Consider the following 21,226-nt stretch of genomic DNA (forward strand, 5'->3'; position numbering starts at 1 on the left):
GGCTCGACATCTGTTTCATTACTTTCACTTGTTGAGCACGTATCGTCTTGATTGTACTCCCTGTGCACATTGTCCACACAGTTGAATGTCCATGACACCACACATTCCAGTGACTAATCTTGCAGAAGTGCTAATATTCCATCTACCGTATCTTTCTCACTCTGCAAAATTCCTTGAGTTCCTTTCTGATGAAACGTCAACTTCAACAACTGCTGTACATGTAATGTGATGGCCGCATTGTTGATTGTTGCGCTTTGTATTAACACCTCTTGTTGACTAAGCAGTTCAACTACACTCCATAGCCTCTTGCTGTGCTCACCATTGGATATCTCCAGTGATGCCCACTGCTGCCATTAGGAGCCAATATTGTAGTTTCATTGTAGACAACATGTGGGGCATCAAATTCTGTAAACTTCATAGGCCTTTTGCGAGGGTTCCTTGTGTGCCACTAGACACCAGTTTTGCCAAATCATCTGCTACAGAGATCACAAAAATTAGATATCTATGTAATAAGTAAATGAATAAAGGTACAGTTTGTGAAAGGCTGAAGTATGTGGTAATAACACTCATTTATAAAAATGGAGATAAATGAGTGTTCTCTCATTGTAGATCCATATACCTCTTTTTTGTGTTCTCAAAAATATTTGAGAATTTAGCTTACAACAGACTATTGAGCCACATTCTTGAGAATAATCTTTTAACGTAAACACAGTTTGTCTTTTCCATAAACACTTCCCTACTGAGAAAGACATCTATGACCTCACGAAATCACTTCTGTTGTAACCAACTGAGAATGCTGTTGGCATTTTCTGTGGTCTTGCCAAGACCTTTCATGGTATAGATCATAAAACTGTGCAACAGAAACTAAAATGGTATGGCATTAAAGGCATTCCCCTTGTGTGAGTGATGAAATCATTTCTTGAAAATACGAAAATCACATTAATGAACAGTAGGATACGAATAAGACTACATTCAGAATGGGGAAATATTTGATATGGTATCCTTGCATGGTTTGGTGCATGGCTCACTCCTGTTCTTGATCTTCACAAATGATTTACCTGGGACATAGGGTACTCATCAAAAATTGTGCTCTGCTGATGAGACCAGTATAATGATACTGTAAATTGCCCACACACATCTGTACCAGCCATACCTATGAGAATAATGGAATAGGCTTGCAGCTTGTTCACAGCAAACAGTTTGTCTTTCACATCCATATGGATAATGAACCAAAGTGGAACCACCACATGGATAGGTTAACCAAATAGCCCAGTTCTGCCAGGTTATAGTTAGAAAACTTTCTCATTATTTTGGTTTGCAGACAGGATTGCTATTTATTTTCTCTTAACACTATTTGGTGGCATAATCTTATGCGGGGAGCACAATAAGCCTAAAAGGTATTTATCGTACAGAAGTGAGAATAGTGTGTATGGTTGATAACAAAAAAAACTTGCAGAAGTCTCTTCAGAGATCTAAACATTGGTAAATCTACATGCCAACACGCAAACAACCTAGTAAAACATGTGTTAGTATATAGAATGAATTTAGAATGAACTGTAAAATTCTCAACCACAGTGTTAGAAGTAAAAATAATTTTCATGTAAACTAGGGCTCAGAATGGAGTTTTATATTCTGACACAAATGTCTTATAGAAGCTACTTACTGGTATAAGGCAGAGACTTAAAAATCACCAGATATTCAAAAAAGTAAAATAACAACTTGTCAACCTCTGTTTCTACAATGTATCAGAATATTTCGACTCAGAGATGTAAACAGTGCACAACTCTAATGTTGGCGTTGGACAGATCACTACACAAATGCATTATTTGTTGCATTGGATAAAAACAGCAGTTGAATAGTACAGGACAAGTAGCAGTAGCTGCTTTCAAAGTAGCTGTATTTCTCCTAACACACATATATGAAGTAATTTAACAGTAATTCGCATAGTTGTGGGAGCAAGCAGATGAGCACTGGTCATAATTTTTTGTTGGTATATCTTATTGAACTGGTCTCTAGTGGCTGCTTCTACCTGTTAATGTGTAAAATTACTCTTATACCATTCCCGTAGGTTCTGCTACCTGCTGCAATTTACAGCACAGGCTGGCTATGTCACTGTATGAGTGAATGAATTATTTATGGCCTGGAATGTATCAACAGCTGGTTTTACCAGTGATAAGTGTGTACAACTTAGTTGAATGCATACTAGAAATTCCAAGCATTTCATTTGATTTGGAACAAAATGTAGAATGACTGTAAATATGAGACAGAAGTGTTGGCCAAAATTTACCTTCAGGTGGTGAAATATCACTATCGCTGATAGGAACATTTAATAGTAGGTAATACTACCCTGTCTTTCGGCAGAACTACAGTAATAGTTCCTTCCTTACTTGGATGGGGAGGAGGAGAATGATGGGTTTGGGAAATTTACAGAGGAAGGGGAGGACACTCAGATCCCACAATAAGAGGGACCTACCTTTTTTTTTTGAAGATGATTGATATCCTGTAGATCACCATTTTAGCTACATTCTTCTAACATATTTTGTATTTATTTTGAAGTGGATATTAAGCAGCATTTCATTTCATTACATTACAATCCCTACAAATCCGTCGAATGGAAGAAAATACCTTTACTCTTCAAAACTTGAATCTGTTTTCATTGGCCAGATCTCAATTTTAAAATGCACCATGTATTATCTTTCAATCCAAAATCTGACATAGTTCAAATATTGTTAAGTGTCAGTTCCAAAGTCACTAAAGGTGAAAAAGTTGAGCCACTGACTTGTGAGCTTCTGCAGCTGGAAGTTTGTTGTTCAGCCAGTGCGGGAGACACTAGAAGCGGGAAAAATGTGGATTGCCTTTTAAAGGAAAAGGTGAAGCTCTCACAGTCAATGATCTGTGTCTGCATACTCGTATGAGGCACAAGAAATTGATTAGTAGAGCTTCATTTCGCAGAACTTGTTAAATATAAGCCAACTGTGTCACAGCTACAGTTCCTATTGCAGTGTTAAATGAAAAGGGCTTCTCAAGATAATCAGCAAACCTACATTGGTACTGTTGAAAACACTGTGCCTGGTATTAATGCACGAACTTTTGTCAGAAAATTTTTCACAAATAGCCCTCCTAGACAAAAAAATATGTTCATAATTAGCATATAATGCATAGAAAACACAAAACAGAATTGTGGTCTCTAAAAAATAGAACTTGGTAAAACAGATTTAAAGATCCGAGTTAACAATAGACAAATAATGTTTCGGCTTTATACATGATTGCTATGTCAAGCGAATAGAGAAACAGCTTTATTAGAAAATTTCTCTGTCTTTGTTTGGAATATTTTATGCATTGGTAGTACAGATTTTGTGTAATTTTAAAAGAAATATCATAATTGTTGAGACAGCATGAAAACACTAGAGCTTTTTGTAGAGTTAAAATTTTTTGCAATGATATCAGAAGGCTTTTTTTGAAAACTTATTGATTTACAGTGTTTTGCTAACAAAAATTCTGTACAAGAATAACATTCCTAGCAAAAGGTACTATTGTACAGCCTGTTTTTGTTAAAGGCTGCTGTAACAAGAATTGAATCAAACAAATGTTAGACATTTGATAGACTAATGTGTTTTAATGATCATAAATGCTGAAGCGTGAGCTTGCTGGAAATATATTATCTGCTTCTGTAGTGCAGATGTGCTCTCTCTGTGCCAGCTGAAAACTTTTTAGTTCATGTTAACATCATGTGTTTGGATGTAACTGTGAACTGCATTAACTACTTTTATTTGTTGTAAACATTGCGTGGCTTTGATTTGGTTATATTTTACTCACTGACTTCAGTGTATGTTGTGATGACAGAAAAGAAAATATGTTTTCTGTTGTTGGAGTTACCCACCATTTTCATGAAATTTTATGATAGGAAAGGCCAGAAATGTAATTTGTGAAAAGCTGTTAATCACATGGAAATTCATGCTTGTGTATGTCATCATTCCACGTATTAAAAGTCCTTTGGGTTTTCTGCAGGATAAAAAGCACTTTATGGTATACTGTCTGATGGTGAGACAGATTCTCAACATTTCCTTGTTGTATAGTATAAAAAATAGTAAATCCGTAATGAAGCTGCTGTTATGAATATATTTATCTCTGGGGTTAGAGCTATAACATTGCACCTTCGAACTGCTTGCAATTAAATAATAATTCAAATACCTCATTTTGAAAATAATGCAACCCCATTACCAAATACAATGAAACTCATTTACAATTACACTTGAATTGTATTTATGGTTATTATGAGTAATTTTAAACTGTAAATCTGTTGTAAGTGTAATGATCTTTAATGTAGATAAATAAATTTCTTCTTTCTGTTTCAAAATGAACTATGCTATTACTTCTACATAGCATTCAATATAAAGCTTGTTAGCCTCATTTAGTGTTACAAGGCTAACATTTGAATGGAATTTTGTCTACCTTTTAGTTCCTCACATGTTTCAACATTCATCGCCCTTATGTTACCATGTCAAAAATTGGTTGTAACTGTCTACCACCATTTCATTGGTGTTTCCAGCACACATCACTGCTATTTACTACCATATGAAGGCCCACTTAGATATGACCCATTATCATTACATGATAAAGTTGTTGAAAAAGAGAGTGTGGGTGCCAGAATATGAGAGAGAACCCACGCTTTTACTCCGCTTTCTGTGTGCTAGTATTGGAGTTGCTTGAAAGCAATAAGTAAATTAGTTAAAATGAAGTGCTTGTAAGTTGTGCCCTGCTGTCTAATGTGTGCAGTCTTAAGCTTTGTATTTAATTATAGTTTTATTATAATGTACCTTTGCAAGCATTTTGAGAAGCAGTAACCTAGCAAATTCGGTTCAGGTATAACACTGCATTGTTGGTTAGGAAAATGATGAAGCATTGAAATGATAGTTTTGGAAAGGAAACACAAAAACCATAATTGTCATTAATATTATGTGGCCAAAGAAAAATTAGTACAAAAATTTACTTCTTATTGCATATTGCGAAGAGGCAAACTAATTTAATGAACATGGAAAAAATACTGGGAAATCACTGTAACTGAAAAGAGAATTATGTTAACATAAGTACTGGTAAAAATTTCATTTTTAGTGTTAGCCATGGTCATAAGATATTTATAGGATGCACTTGAAAGAGATCTGTGGAAGATTGTATTCAGTTGCAAACAGTGTTTGGATTTCCAGATGACATACCATATATTGCTAGTGTCTACATCTACATCCATACTCCACAAGCCACCTGACGGTGTGTGGCGGAGGGTATCTTTAGTACCTCTATCGGTTCTCCCTTCTATTCCAGTCTCGTATTGTTCGTGGAAAGAAAGATTGTCGGTATGCCTCTGTGTGGGCTCTAATCTCTCTGATTTTTATCCTCATGGTTTCTTCATGAGATATACGTAGGAGGGAGCAATATACTGCTTGACTCCTCGGTGAAGGTATGTTCTTGAAACTTCAACAAAAGCCCGTACCGAGCTACTGAGCGTATCTCTTGCAGTCTTCTACTGGAGTTTATCTATAATCTCCGTAATGCTTTCACAATTACTAAATGATCCTGTAATGAAGCACACTGCACTCCGTTGGATCCTCTCTCCCTCTCTCTCTCTCTCCCCTTCCCCCCCCCCCCCCCCCCCCCATCCACCCTATCTGGTACAGATCCCACACCGGTGAGCAGTATTCAAGCAGTGGGCGAACAAGTGTACTGTAACCTACTTCATTTTCGGACTGCATTTCCTTAGGATTCTTCCAATGAATCTGTCTGGCATCTGCTTTACCAATGATTAATTTTATATGGTCATTCCATTTTAAATCACTTTTAATGCCTACTCCCAGATAATTTATGGAATTAACTGCTTCCAGTTGCTGACCTGCTATATTGTAGCTAAATGATAAGGGATCTTTCTTTCTACGTATTCGCAGCACATTACATTTGTCTACATTGAGATTCAATTGCCATTCCCTGCACCATGTGTCAATTCATTGCAGATCCTCCTGCATTTCAGTACAATTTTCCATTGTTACAACCTCTCGATATACTACAGCATCATCCGCAAAAAGCCTCAGTGAATTTCCAATGTTATCCACAAGGTCATTTATATATATTGTGAATAGCAACGGTCCTACAACACTCCCCTGCAGCACACCTGAAATCGATCTTACTTCAGAAGACTTCTCTCCATTGAGAATGACATGCTGCGTTTTGTTATCTGGGAACTCTTCAATCCAATCACACAGTTGGTCTAATAGTCCATATACTCTTACTATGTTCATTAAACAACTGTGGGGGAACTGTATCGAACACCTTGTGGAAGTCAAGAAACACAGCATCTACCTGCTAACCCATGTCTGTGGCCCTCTGAGTCTCGTGGCCGAATAGCACGAGCTGGGTTTCACACGATCGTCTTTTTCGAAACCCATGTTGATTCCTGCAGAGTAGATTTCTAGTCTCCAGGAAAGTCATTATACTCGAACATAATACGTGTTCCAAAATTCTACAACTGATCGACGTTAGAGATATAGGTCTATAGTTCTGCACATTTGTTCGACGTCCTTTCTTGAAAATGGGGATGACCTGTGCATATTGTACGATGGTTCTGAACTTTGTCCACTGATCCTCAACACTATCTGTACTTGAGATACAACTTTTGTGTTGAGCCATCAAGTACTCCGAAATCTGCTTTTTGTCACTTTTTCTAAACAGAAACATCTTCCTACCTTTTTTAATATTTCTATTTATGGCTGAAATCACCGATGGTGTAACAGCTTTTGGTTGCTGATTCCCTGTTGTGCGTTAACTGTTTCAAATAGTTTGGGTCTGTTTGTCACCAGAAGGTCTAATATATTATTGCCACAAGTCGGTTATCTGTTTAATTGCTCAAGGTAGTTTTCAGATAATGCACTTTAAAAAATTTCACTGGATTCTTTATCCCTGCCACCTGTTATGAACGTTTGAGTCTCCCAGTCTATATCTGCTAAATTAAAATCATCACCCAAAACTATAACATGGTCAGGAAACCTACTCGAAATATTTTCCAAATTTTCCTTCAAGTGTTCTGCCACAACAGCTGCTGAACCAGGAGGCCTATAGAGACATCTGCTTGTCATGTTTGAGCCTGCTTTAACCGTGACCTTTACCCAAATTATTTCACATTTCGGATCTTCGTCAATTTCCTTTGCTCACTGATTACTGTAGTGATGTACTTGTTCAGGAGATGCGTGGACGATTGTATTCAGTTGCAAACAGTGTTTGCGTTTCCAGATGACATATCATATATTGCTAATATCACTGTAGTGATGTACTTGTTCAGAAACTTCATGCTGTCAAAACACATTTTGGAGCAGATTTCAGAATTTCATGTTATGATGCTGGTACCAGTTTGCTTTCATTGTAATTAGATCCTTTTCGGACTATGTAGAAAAGCTTTAACTTAATTAAAGCATTTTTGTGGTTTGTTTAATATTTTTAACACTAGTGTTCATTGCATTTTGATCTATTAATGATACAGACTGAATATCCAGTCTTTGGTAGCAGTGTATTGAAATATTCCTGCTTCATTTGGACACTTGTAAGCATAATTCTAAGAGAATGTATTTGTGTTTGTGTGTAATGAAAGTGTTGTCACTGAATCCATTAAATCTTTAATTTGTTGTAATTACTAGTTATTAATGAATGCTAATGTATGAAGACTTCTTGGGTGCACCTACCTCAGTGTGTTTTATCTCAATGTATTTTCTACAGTAATCAGTTCTCGGGCTTGATTGTGAAAGTTGCACTATTAGTCTTTGTGTGTGCGTGTGCGTGTGCGTGTGTGTGTGTGTGAGAGAGAGAGAGAGAGAGAGAGAGAGAGAGAGAGAGAGAGAGAGAGAGAGAGAGAGAGAGAGAGAGAGAGAGAAGAGGGGGGCATGGAGGGGCTGGAATTATATTTATGGAAAATACACTGAGAGCTAAATTTAAAGCATACACTGAAAGGAACATCTCTTTACAGGGCCCATTAGTACGCTGGCTCAAAGTCAACTTCAGTGAATGTTTCTGTGCATGGATACATGTTAAAGCACTCAGAGTGTTTGTAGAATCTGTTCTAAGGTGAGTATTTCCTGGTAACAATAATTATACATAGAGTAGGGAACCCAGCAATGCTTCACAGTTGCTAAATGTGCATTGGCATTTAGTATATGTACTAATCTTCTCCTTCCTCCCTATCTTCCTCCCCTCTTCCCTCATCCACTTCCTCCTCTTCCCCGCTGCTTCCTGTACATCTCTTATACCACACACTCTATCCATCCATCTCCTCCTTCCTCATATCCTCCTGCTCCTTCTATATATCCATTTTCTGTCACCTTCTCTGTCCATCTCATTCTTCTCCCCCCTCTCTCTCTATGACCTTATTTATTGTTATTGCAAATGGAAGTATGATTGGAAATATAACTCAGAATGAATCGGTGAATCAGTTGGAATCGTCAGTACACAGGTTCTGAGAGAGAACTTTGTAGCTGCTGGATCTGTGAGGAAAGTAGCTTTAGTGACAGTATTTTGCATGGTTTTAATCTGTGAACAGGGTAGGATTATAAAGTTAGCCATTAACACAGCTTCTCTGTTTTCTGTTAAAAATGACTGCAAAAAGGGAAAACAAATCCGTACATTTTCATAACACAACTTATTGAGTTCTTGCTCACAGCTGCTGTAACAGAAACTGTTTATTGCATAATTCTTATTTGATTTGTCACCAAATGCTGTCTACGCTCTTCATCAATCTCATTGACTCGATCACATACCCAGTTTGTGTTACGCAGAAGCTGGTGAAATTTTGACGCTTCACTGATGGAATTTTTTCCAAAGAAATAAACCACGAACTGAAATCAGCTGAACATTTGCATAACACCAAATTAACACTAACTGAGATCAGTTTGATCTTTGCAACACACCAGAGTTAAGAGTATGATTATTTTGCTTTTGATTGTTTTTTTTTTAATTAATTTATTTATTTTTGAATACCTACATTCAATGCGAAATTTTTTGTTGTAATGAAAACGAGTGATGGCAAAACTGTCAGTTGGACCATCACATTTATTTCTTTGAGATTTTCATACAAAAATACCATCCAAATTTCCAAACTTTTCTGGTGAAATTGAAACAATAGAAACACCAGGAAGAAATTCCAGCACTGGAGGAGAAGAGAGGTACGACAAGTTGTAGACAGGCAAAATTAAAAGACACTTATGTAAGGCTTTTGGCCACAGCCTTCATCAGTAAAAGAGAGAGACACACCATTCACACACAAGCAAGCACATCTCATACACACGAGTGCCAACTCCAGCTTCTTGGGCAGGAATGCAGTTATCAGGTGGGATGCAAGTGGCAATCTGGAGGAGGCAGGGAAGGGGAAGGGATAGTAGTGTATAGGTGGGGAGAGAGACAAATACTCTCTGGTGGAATGTGCAGGGAGCAGACTGCTGACAGTTGCAGTGTCAGGATGTTGTGAGGCAGGGAGAAGCGGAGGAGGGAGTGAAAAAGGAGAGGAGTGGGGAAGGATGGGCGGATGCATTGGCAAAGGACTGCAAATAAACAGGGTGGAAGATGAGAATGGGGAGGAGATGATAGGACAGAGGGGGTGGAGCCTGTGGGTGGAGGGTGTGTGGACAATGTGTTACCATAGGTTGAGGCCGGTATAATTATGAGAGTGGAGAGTGCATTATAAGAATAACTACCATCTGCACAGTTCAGAAAAGCTGGTGGAGGAGGTAAGGATCCAGATGGCTTAGGTAGGGAAGCAGCCACTGACATCAGGTGTGTTATGTTCAGCAGCATTTTATGCTACAGGGTGACCTAGTTTGCTCTTTGTCACAGTTTGGTGGCAGCAATTCATTCTCGTGGACAAGTGGTTGGTAGTTATACCTACATGAAAAGCTGTGTAATGTTTGCAGCACCGCTGGTGAATGATGTGGCTGCTTTCAGAGGTGGCCCAGCTTTTGATGCGTTAGGCTAAACCTGGGACAGGACTGGAATAGGAAGTTCTGGGTGAGTGGATAGGGTAAGTTTTGCAGCTGGGTCTTCCACAGGGATATGATCCTTGTGGCAAGGAGTTGGGATAGGGAATGACATAGGGATTAGTTACGATGTTGTGGAGGTTGGGTTGACGATGATTGTAGGTAACCCAAGCTCTGGTAAAGGATGTGGTTCAGTTGTTCAAGTCCAGGGTGGTACTGGGTGATGAAGGGGCCACTTCTTTGTAGATGGTTCTTGGGGATGTGTGGGAAATGGCATGGGGAGATCTGTTGGTGGACTAGGTCTAGAGGATAGTGTCTGCCTGTGAAGGCCTTGGTGAGACTGTCAGTGTACTGAGTAAGGGAGTTTTTGTCACAGCATATATGCTGTCCCCAGGTGGCCTGGCAGTATGGGAGGGATTTTTTGATGTGAAAGGGATGACAGCTCTCAAAATGCAGGTACTGTTGGTGGTTGGTGGAATTAATGTGGACAGAGGTGCACATCGAGCCATCAGAGAGGAAGAGGTCAACATCTAGGAAGGTGGTAAGGTGGATGGAGGAGGACCACGTGAAATGGAAGGGAGAGAAGATGTTGAGGTTTGGAAGGAACGAAGATAGGATGTCGTGGCCCTGAGTCCAGATTATGAAGGTATCATCAATGAACCTGAACCAGACCGGAGGTTGGGTGTTTTGGGAGGCTAGGAAGATCTTCTCTAGATGGCCCATGAAAAGGTGGGCATAGGAGTGTGCCATGTGGGTGCCCTTGGCTTGACACAGATTTGTTTGTATATCTTCCCTTCAAGTGATAAATAGTTGCAGGTGACTTACTTTATCCCAACTTGCAACTACTTCTCATTTGAAGGGCAGGTACACAAACAAATCTGCGGCACAGCCACGGGCACCCTCTTATGCCAATGTTTTTATGGGCGATCTAGATGAGATCTTCCTAGCTGGCCAAAACACCAAACTCTTAGTCTGGTTCAGGTTCATTGATGACACCTTCATGATCTGGACTCAGGGCCAAGTCACCCTATCCTCATTCCTTCACAACCTCAACACCTTCTCCCCTATCTGCTTCATTTGGTTCTCCTCAATTCAATGTGCCACCTTCCCAGTTGTTGGCCACCTCTTCTTTGATGGCTCCATACAAAACTCTGTCGACATGAAACGCACCAACCACCATCAGTACCTGCATTTTGAGAGATGTCACCCCTTTCACACCAAAAAATCCCTCCCATACTGCCTGGTCACCCAGGGATGGCATATCTGCTGTGACAAAAACTCCCATGCCCAGTATGCTGAGGGTCTCACCAAGGCCTTCACTATCACCCAGACCTAGTCAGCAAACAGATCTCTTGTACCATTTCCCCTCACACTCCCCCAATCCTCCCACCATCCCCAAGAACCAGCCACAAAGTAGTGTCCCCTTCATCTCTCAGTACCACACTGGTCTGGAACTACTGTACCACATTCTTTGCCAGGGCTTTGATTACCTATCATCATGCTCTGAAATGAGGGACATCTTACCCAATATACTTCTCCTAAAGTGATGTTCCTTCACCCACCCAACCTCCACAAGATCCTAGTCTGTCTTTATGCTATTCCCAATCCCAACCCTTGCCACAAGGATCATATCCCTGTGGAAGACCCAGGTACAAAACATGCCCAATCCACCCACCCAGCACTTACTACTCCAGTCCTGTCACAAGTCCATCCTACCCCATCAGGGGCCAGACCACATATGAAAGTAACCATGGCGTTTACCAGCTCTGCTGCAATCATTGCACAGCTTTTTAGATTGGTATGACTACCAACCACCTGTCCGTCAGGATGAACTTCCACTGCCAAACTGTGGCCAAGAGCAAAGTAGACCACCCTGTGGCACTACATCCAGCTGAACATAACACACTTGATTTCAATGGCTGCTTCCCTACCCGTGCCATTTGGATCCTTCCCTCCACCACCAGATTTTCTGAATTGCGATCTTTCAAACATGTGACAGCTGATTTTTATTTATGTAGATAATTTATATTAAAATGTTTACATGTAAATAATATGGGATAGTAAAATACTACCAAGTTCCTAAACAACGTTTCTTTCTTAAGAAGCTTAGAAGTAATGTGAATCTAATGATTAATTATCTTGTGTTGATGGTAACATTTACAGCTTTTGTTTTATTCAGTTATGCTTGGAACTCTGTTTCCTGACAGGAAGCAATCTTTACATATCTTTCACTGCACAGTTTAAGGTATAAAATGAATGTTAGACACAGTATGAACTAATGTACTTCATGGTACTTACTATTACCACAGAGAGTGAGTAATGAGAGAATATTGTAATGGCCAAATATTACAAATACTCGTATTTCATTCTGAACCAATATATCATTGAAGTGATTTGGGTGACGTGTTAAACATTGGTATGAGGAAAGGCAATCATTTGTCATGTAGATGCAACATTGAACAGTGAATTAGTGCATAAAGAATTAATACTGTATCTCTCGGAATTTGCATTTGCCATATCTGGAGCAAATCAAGAAGAGACAGGCCTATGTTAGAATAGTCACTTATTTTTCTGAACAAAAATTGTTAATTGCATTTGTTTGGCTTTTGTAAATCTTTCTCCACAGACAAAGCAATGAAATGCCTCATAAGTTAAGTGCTAGCAGAACTAAATAACAAAAATGATCCTGTTGGTATATTATGTAACCACTTTCAGACCATTCCACTAACCTCAGAAAAAGGGGGGACATAACACGTGGGATCACAACGATTAACGCTGGATGCACTCTTGTCCTTAATATACACAGATGATCATCCAGTGACTTTAAGCAGCAGTTCAAAGGCTAAGCTTGTTGATGAAACAGGATTTCTTATCAAGGTCCTAAACTTAATCTTAGCAGGGACAGCTCATGTGGTAACTGAACAATTAGTGAGTTCCATGTATCAAATTCCTGACCAACATTGCAGTTTGAAATGGTGTTAACAGAACCAAACATTGAATACTTATATACAGCTTTTAAAAAAATATAAAAAATTAATTTATCTGTCTACATACTGGCCAGTTAAGATTTTATTTCTAATTATCTCTATACAATTGGTTAATTGCACAACTTTTCACCCTAATCTCACAAATACTCATAATATTTCAAAAAGCAAAAATGACCTGCTAGCAGAGGAAATAAACTTTAATGATCATACAGTAAGTGAAACACTATGTTATACTTTCTTAGGAGTTTAGTTAGGTAATGAACTAAAATGAGAGCAACATTTAGACAAACTGGCAAAGGGGCTTAGTTCAGTATGTTTCACCCTTAGAAGTCTTCTCATTGTATTGACTTAAGGACAAGTGTTGACTTCACTTGTGTATTTCCACACAGTTGCTTATGGTGTTATCTGATGGGGCAGTGCACCTAAAGAAAAGTATTCATTCAAAAGAAGTAAGCTGTAAGAATGTTCTGTGAAGCAGGTAACTGCACTTCTTGCAGAGGTATTTTTAAGGCTCTTGGAATTTTTGCACTCACTTACTCATACATTTGCTTTTGATGGTTTTTGTTACTGACAGTAAAAAAACAGTTTTACCTGAACTCTGGTGTACATATACACAGTGCAGGACACAAAACCAAATTTCAGGTAAACTTTGTGTTGGGCTCAGAGTGGAGTTGTGTACTATAGTGCAAATGTATTCCACAGGCTCACATCTAACATAAAGGAAGAAATTGTGAATCCTAAACAATTTAAAATAAAAGTAAAACCATGCCATTTGTAACTGCTCCTGCAAATCATCTGAATATTTAAATTCGATGGTGGAAGTGTTCTGTGAGGTCAAGGCAACTAGGAGTGTTCATTGTAAAACAGCATATCCAATGTTAACGAATTGTAAACATACCGTGGTACTTACAGATGTAAGTAATTTTCTTTCAAGGAGACCACTTTAATCAAGGAAATGTTACATAAATAAATAGATGTCTACCTTGGCAAGGCCAGGTCCAGATGGAATCTTTGGCGTTGACACTTTCTGAACTAGTGTTTATCACAAATTTCTCACCCTTTGCAAAGTCCCAAGCAATGGCAAAAAACTGCAGGTGACTACTTATATATGAACTATTAAAGAATGGACCCACAAAATCCCAGACTAATTTCTTAACATTGGATAGTGCCAGAATTGTATAACATATTCTGAATGTGAATACAATAAATTTCCTGAAGATGAAAAAGCTTCTGTCCACAATTCAGCACACTCAGCTTGATCTATCCTTACATGATATCCTGAGAACCAGGGATGAAGGGAAACAGCCAGATTCCATATTCCTAGGTTTCCAGAAGGTGTTTGACACAGTACTCTCCAGAGGATGTTTGAAAAAGTGCCCCACTGCAGACTGTTAATGACGGTATGAGCATATGGAATAGATTCTCAGATGTAAGTGGCTCGAAGACTTCATAAGTAATAAAACCCAGTACGTTGTCCCTGACAACAAATGTTCATAGAGAGAAGGGTATTGTTGAGCGTGTCGCAGGGAAATGAGATGGACCGCTCTTGTTCTCTATATACATAAATGATCTATTAAAAACAAAGATTCCAAGACTTACCAAGCGGGAAAGCGCCGGCAGACAGGCACATGAACAAAACACACAAACACAGAATTACTAGCTTTCGCAACCGATGGTTGCTTCTTCAGGAAGGAGAGGGAAAGACGAAAGGATGTGGTCTCCGAAACATAATGAATTAATGAACAAATGAGTTAATGAAATATATACCAAGGGCTCAGTGAATAGTGAAACTGATTCTGAGATAAGCAGTTTAAGTGAAAGACACTTGGGCAGAAAACTATTAGAATATGTCAAACTGGTTTCGAAGGATGCCGGTAGTAAGTAAGGGTAGATGAAAAAAATTATTATAAAGTAGTCACATATGGAGAGCAGTATCAAACCGATTGAAAGACTGATTTCTCAAACAATAATGTACACATTGGCTTCAGATACAGGATCTTTCATTCTCTATTGGGTTTTCTGTCTTAACTGTCCACAAAGCACACAAAAGATCTCTCTTTAATGACACATTAAAACTGCGTGCCAGTACTGGACTTGGACTAGGACCTGGAACCTTTGCCTTTTTTGGGCAAGGCCTTTGCATTCTGAGCTATCCAAATATGATTATTTGCTTGACGTATTCCAATCTGTCTTCCTCTACAGTTTTTGCCCTCTACAGCTCCCTCTAGTACTGTGGAAGTCATTCCCTCATGTCTTAGCAGATGTCCTATCATCCTATCCCTTCTCCTTATCAGTTTTTTCCACATATTCATTTCCTCTCCGATTCTGCGTAGAACCTTCTCATTCCTTACCCTATCAGTCCACCTAATTTTCAACATTTGTCTATAGCACCACATCTCAAATGCTTTGATTCTCTTCTGTTCCGGTTTTCCCACAGTCCATGTTTCACTACCATACAATGCTGTACTCCAGACGTACATCCTCAGAAATTTCTTCCTCAAATTAAGGCCGGTATTTGATATTAGTAGACTTCTCTTGGCCAGAAATGCCTTTGTTGCCATAGCGAGTCTGCTTTTGATGTCCTCCTTGCTCCCTCCGTCATTGGTTATTTTACTGCCTAGGTAGCAGAATTCCTTAACTTCATTGACTTCGTGACCATCAATCCTGATGTTATGTTTCTCGCTGTTCTCATTTCTACTACTTCTCATTGCCTTCGTCTTTCTGCGATTTACTCTCAAACCATACTGTGTACTCATTAGACTGTTCATTCCGTTCAGCAGATCATTTAATTCTTCTTCACTTTCACTCAGGATAGCAATGTCATCAGCGAATCGTATCACTGATATCCTTTCACCTTGTATGTTAATTCCACTCCTGAACCTTTCTTTTATTTCCATCATTACTTCCTCGATGTACAGATTGAAGAGTAGGGGCGAAAGGCTACAGCCTTGTCTTACTCCCTTCTTAATACGAGCACTTCGTTCTTGATCGTCCACTTTTATTAGCCCTTCTTGGTTGTTGTACATATTGTATATAACCCGTCTCTCCCTATAGCTTACCCCTATTTTTTTCAGAATCTTGAACAGCTTGCATCATTTTATATTGTCGCACGCTTTTTCCAGGTTCACAAATCCTATGAACATGTCTTGATTTTTCTTTAGCCGTAGCTTCAGAATTGCCTCTCTCGTGCCTTTACTTTTCCTAAAGCCAAACTGATCGTCACCTAGCGCATTTTCAATTTTCTTTTCCATTCTTCTGTATATTATTCTTGTAAGCAGCTTCGATGCATGAACTGTTAAGCTGATTGTGCGATAATTCTCGCACTTGTCAGCTCTTGCGTCTTTGGAATTGTGTGGACGATGCTTTTCCGAAAGTCAGATGGTATGTTGCCAGACTCATATATTCTACACACCAACGTGAATAGTCGTTTAGTTGCCACTTCCCCTAATGATTTTAGAAATTTTGATGGAATGTTATCTATCCCTTCTGCCTTATTTGACCGTAAGTCCTCCAAAGCTCTTTTAAATTCCGATTCTAATACTGGATCCCCTATCTCTTCTAAATCGACTCCTGATTCTTCTTCTATCACATCAGACAAATCTTCACCCTCATAGAGGCTTTCAATGGATTCTTTCCACCTATCTGCTCTCTCCTCTGCATTTAACAGTGGAATTCCCGTTGCACTCTTAATGTTACCACCGTTGCTTTTAATGTCACCAAAGGTTGTTTTGTCTTTCCTGTATGCTGAGTCTGTCCTTCCGACAATCATATCTTTCTCGTTGTCTTCACATTTTTCCTGCAGCCATTTCGTCTTAGCTTCCCTGCACTTCCTATTTATTTCATTCCTCAGCGACTTGTATTTCTGTATTCCTGATTTTCCCGGAACATGTTTGTACTTCCTCCTTTCATCAATCAACTGAAGTATTTCTTCTGTTACCCATGGTTTCTTCGCAGCTACCTTCTTTGTACCTATGTTTTTCTTCCCAACTTCTGTGATGGCCCTTTTTAGAGATGTCCATTCCTCTTCAACTGTGTTGCCTACTGCGCTATTTCTTATTGCTGTATCTATAGCGTTAGAGAACTTCAAACGTATGTCGTCATTCCTTAGAACTTCCGTATCCCACTTGTTTGCATATTGATTCTTCCTGACTAATGTCTTGAACTTCAGCCTACTCTTCATCACTACTATATTGTGATCTGAGTCTATATCTGCTCCTGGGTACGCCTTACAATCCAGTATCTGATTTCGGGATCTCTGTCTGACCATGATGTAATATAACTGAAATCTTCCCGTATCTCCCGGCTTTTTCCAAGTATACCTCCTCCTCTTGTGATTCTTGAACAGGGTATTTGCTATTACTAGCTGAAACTTGTTACAGAACTCAATTAGTCTTTCTCCTCTTTCATTCCTTGTCCCAACCCCATATTCTCCTGTAACCTTTTCTTCTACTCCTTCCCCTACAACTGCATTCCAGTCGCCCATGACTATTAGATTTTCGTCCCCCTTTACATACTGCATTACCCTTTCAGTATCCTCATACACTTTCTCTATCTGTTCATCTTCAGCTTGCGACGTCGGCATGTATACCTGAACTGTCGTTGTCGGTGTTGGTCTGCTGTCGATTCTGATTAGAACAACTCTGTCACTGAACTGTTCACAGTAACAGACCCTCTGCCCTACCTTCCTATTCATAATGAATCCTACACCTGTTATACCATTTTCTGCTGCTGTTGATATTAACCGATACTCATCTGACCAGAAATCCTTGTCTTCCTTCCACTTCACTTCATTGACCCCTACTATATCTAGATTGAGCCTTTGCATTTCCCTTTTCAGATTTTCTAGCTTCCCTACCACGTTCAAGCTTCTGACATTCCACGCCCCGACTCGTAGAACATTATGCTTTCGTTGATTATTCAATCTTTTTCTCATGGTAACCTCCCCCTTGGCAGTCCCCTCCCGGAGATCCGAATGGGGGACTATTCCGGAATCTTTTGCCAATGGAGAGATCATCATGACACTTCTTCAACTACAGGCCACATGTCCTGTGGATACACGTTACATGTCTTTAATGCAGTGGTTTCCATTGCCTTCTGCATCCTCATGTCGTTGATCATTGCTGATTCTTCCGCCTTTAGGGGCAATTTCCCACCCCTAGGACAAGAGAGTGCCCTGAACCTCTATCCGCTCCTCCGCCCTCTTTGACAAGGCCGTTGGCAGAATGAGGCTGACTTCTTATGCCGGAAGTTTTCGGCCGCCAATGGTGATTATTTATCAAAATTTAGGCAGTGGCGGGGATCGAACCCGGGACCGAAGACGTTTTGATTATGAATCAAAGACGCTGCCCGTAGACTCACTCTCAAAGCTCTGCTACTGCCAGCACATCCTTACTATCTTTCAAACTTTACAGAAGTTCCTCTGTACACCTTGTGAGACCAACAGTACAGAAAAAAGTATATTATGGAGAAATTGCTTAGACACAGTCTTGGGGATTGTTTCCAGAATGAACTGTCACTTGGCAGTGGAGTGTGCGCTGATTTGAAACTTACTGGTAAGTTAAAACTGTGTGTTAGGCTTTTACGTAGTATCCCGGAAGTTTCAAATCGGCACACATTTTGCTGCAGAGCAAAAATTATTTCCAGAAACAATGCCTAGGTTGTGGGTAAGACATTTCTTCTTTATATCTTTTCTTGCAGGAGTGTGAGTCCTACAAGGCGTGCAGGAAAACGTCTGTGAAGTTTGGAAGGTAGGAGAGAGGCACTGGCAGAAGTTGGTGGAGCTTGGATAGTTCAACCTGTAAAACACTTACCCACAGTAGACAAAGGTTCCAAGTTCAAATCTATCACATAGTTTCAATTCTCCAAGAAGTTTCAAACGAGCACACTCAATGCTGCACAATGAAAAGTCATTTGGGAATAGATCTGTACACTATTGCCAGTAAAATAGTTCTCTCTCCATCAGTGGATCTCAGACTGTGTATTCCTTAAATGCAGAAATTCTTTAAGTACAGACTGGATGCATGTTGTGTATTTTTTTCATATGTCTTCCCCTTAGAAGTAGTGCAACATGAAATGTCAATATGAAAAAGATAAATTTGCTTTGATCAAATTTTGGTGTGCCTTGCTATAAAATAAGGTAGTCCGAAACAGTTTCACCAAAATTCCAGAAGGAAGCACTAATTCACACAATCTGCCCCTGAAGAGTTAAAGTATGTGAAAAATATGCACCAGCCGGAATATAAAAAGTTGAGTGCCGCAGCTGAAGGCCAATAGTTGCGGAAATATGATTGTTTAAACACAGTAAAAAATAGATTCTCTTCTAAAGTGAAAGTGCTACCTTACTTATCATCATCATCATGTTTTACAGTAATTTTAATTGTGCAGGTATGGACTGCCAGTGAACTTTCAAGCCATGCTGCTACATCCACACAAAAAAAGTACCAAGAGGTTACGAGACCTCTTAAACCAGTTGTATGGGCATTTAGACAGCAGTGCTTCACAAGGCCTGGGGGCACATGACGTGAGTAACTTTCGTGGTACTTTAAATAATTAGACACAAAAAGTACGTGAGACTTGAAACGAAGTATTTATCCACAATTAAAACTTGTTTCATGTTTTTGCAGAGTGTGGAGATACCAGGACTTGGGTTTGGCCATGCTGAGTATTACCCATATGTTTATTACAAAATTAATGTTGATATGGTTGATACTAAAGTGTAAAAAGCTTTTCTGTAATATTGCCAACTCATTACGGATAGTATTATGTACAGCAAATAAGGGAAGTTGGTATGTGTTCATTTTTTTTAAATGTAAAAGCTTCTCCAGAACATTCCACATTGTATCAGACATTATTTCTGTGTAGATGGCACAGTGCTGCCAGTATTCTTGTAGTAGTGACATTCAGTCTTCCACTGGAATGTTAGTATTTAAAATAAATTGAATGTTAGATGAGAGAGAATCATCTGAAATGCAGCAAGCTGAAACTGTGTGTACATTGTCTGTAGCACAACTTCAAGTTTTTACTTCCAGGAAGCTTTTCACTTTAAACCTAAAAAAGAAATGCTCTCCATGCATCTGCCTGGCCTTTGAGATATCAAACGTTAATTATTTGTTATTGGAATATTTTATAATCAAATAACAGTAGTACTTTAACTTCCCAAAGGAAAGGAACTGGATTCCAAATTGCATTTTATTAATGGTAATCTGTGGAATCTCATTCAATACTCCTGCTTCATATAATATCCTCACCCTTCTCATCTCTCTTAATTACAGTTTTATCTTATGTTTATATTTATTGTATAGTTCACTAGATTTTATTGAAGACCATACCACATTGCCAATAAAAACTAAAACATGCTTGAACTTGTCATATATGATCACTCAGTTTTATTTACTAACTACAAAAAAGTGTCTCCCATAGTCAGCAGTATGCAGAGCATTCTTTTTATTGGAAGTGTGTATATAAAAATAACTTGACAGTTATGAGGGATTAGTGTTACAACTCAGTGTGGAGTGCTGGAGGAAGTTATATGGTAGGGCACCTTTCTCCTTATGTAATATATTGTAGATATTTTAAATTTTGTTGTTACTTGTTGTAGAAGCGATGTTTAGACTGTTCATTAGTGCTCCGGTGCCTGGATCCAGTACATGGATAACTGTTGGTTTTGGTCAGGACTAATTTATTGTAAATTTTTGGTAAGCACAAGAGTACAGCCATAAAGTCAAGTGTGTAAGATATGGTTGCAAGTTAAATGTTTTATCTCTGATCATTGAAGTCCCTCTTTCCGTGGGTATGTTACCCATAGATTGTACAGTGAAGAACTTGTGGTTCTGTTCATTCATTTGTAAATAACATTCCAAGTTGTGAAGTAAATATGCTATGCCAGTGTTGTCAATAAATTAAAGAGATTTCCTGAATATTTTATGAGTGTTATTTTATTAAATAAAAAATTGCATCTGCATTTACCTAAAATATTGAATGCCTCAGTGCCTAATGATATATCCAATAAAATGATGACACTGAAGAAATATGAGGATTGTCTTTGGGTAACCACAGTGATTTGAAATGAGTAGGATGAATGTCAAGCAGAATCTAATACAGAATATTTTCACTCTGCAGTGGAGAGTGTAGTGATATGAAACTTCCTGGCAGATTAAAACTGTGTGTCGGACCGAGACTCGAACTCGGGACCTTTGCCTTTCGTAGGCAAGTGCTGTAACAACTGAGCTACCCAAGCAC

The 21,226-nt window shown here is 39.0% G+C and overlaps 1 protein-coding gene across 1 annotated transcript in view; it reads left to right on the forward strand.

Annotated features, from left to right (window-relative positions):
* Nucleotides 1-20,906, forward strand: part of LOC126272118 (V-type proton ATPase subunit C) — a 67,129-nt gene extending 46,223 nt beyond the window's left edge. The window contains exons 8-10 of the mRNA XM_049974716.1: nucleotides 8,003-8,100; nucleotides 19,373-19,508; nucleotides 19,612-20,906. Of these exons, the coding sequence (XP_049830673.1) occupies nucleotides 8,003-8,100; nucleotides 19,373-19,508; nucleotides 19,612-19,707 (330 nt within the window). The 3' untranslated portion in view covers nucleotides 19,708-20,906. The remainder of the gene's footprint in view (nucleotides 1-8,002; nucleotides 8,101-19,372; nucleotides 19,509-19,611) is intronic.
* The last annotated feature ends 320 nt before the right edge of the window (nucleotides 20,907-21,226 follow it).

This window comes from Schistocerca gregaria, chromosome 5 (assembly GCF_023897955.1).
Source record: "Schistocerca gregaria isolate iqSchGreg1 chromosome 5, iqSchGreg1.2, whole genome shotgun sequence".
NCBI lineage: Eukaryota > Metazoa > Arthropoda > Insecta > Orthoptera > Acrididae > Schistocerca > Schistocerca gregaria.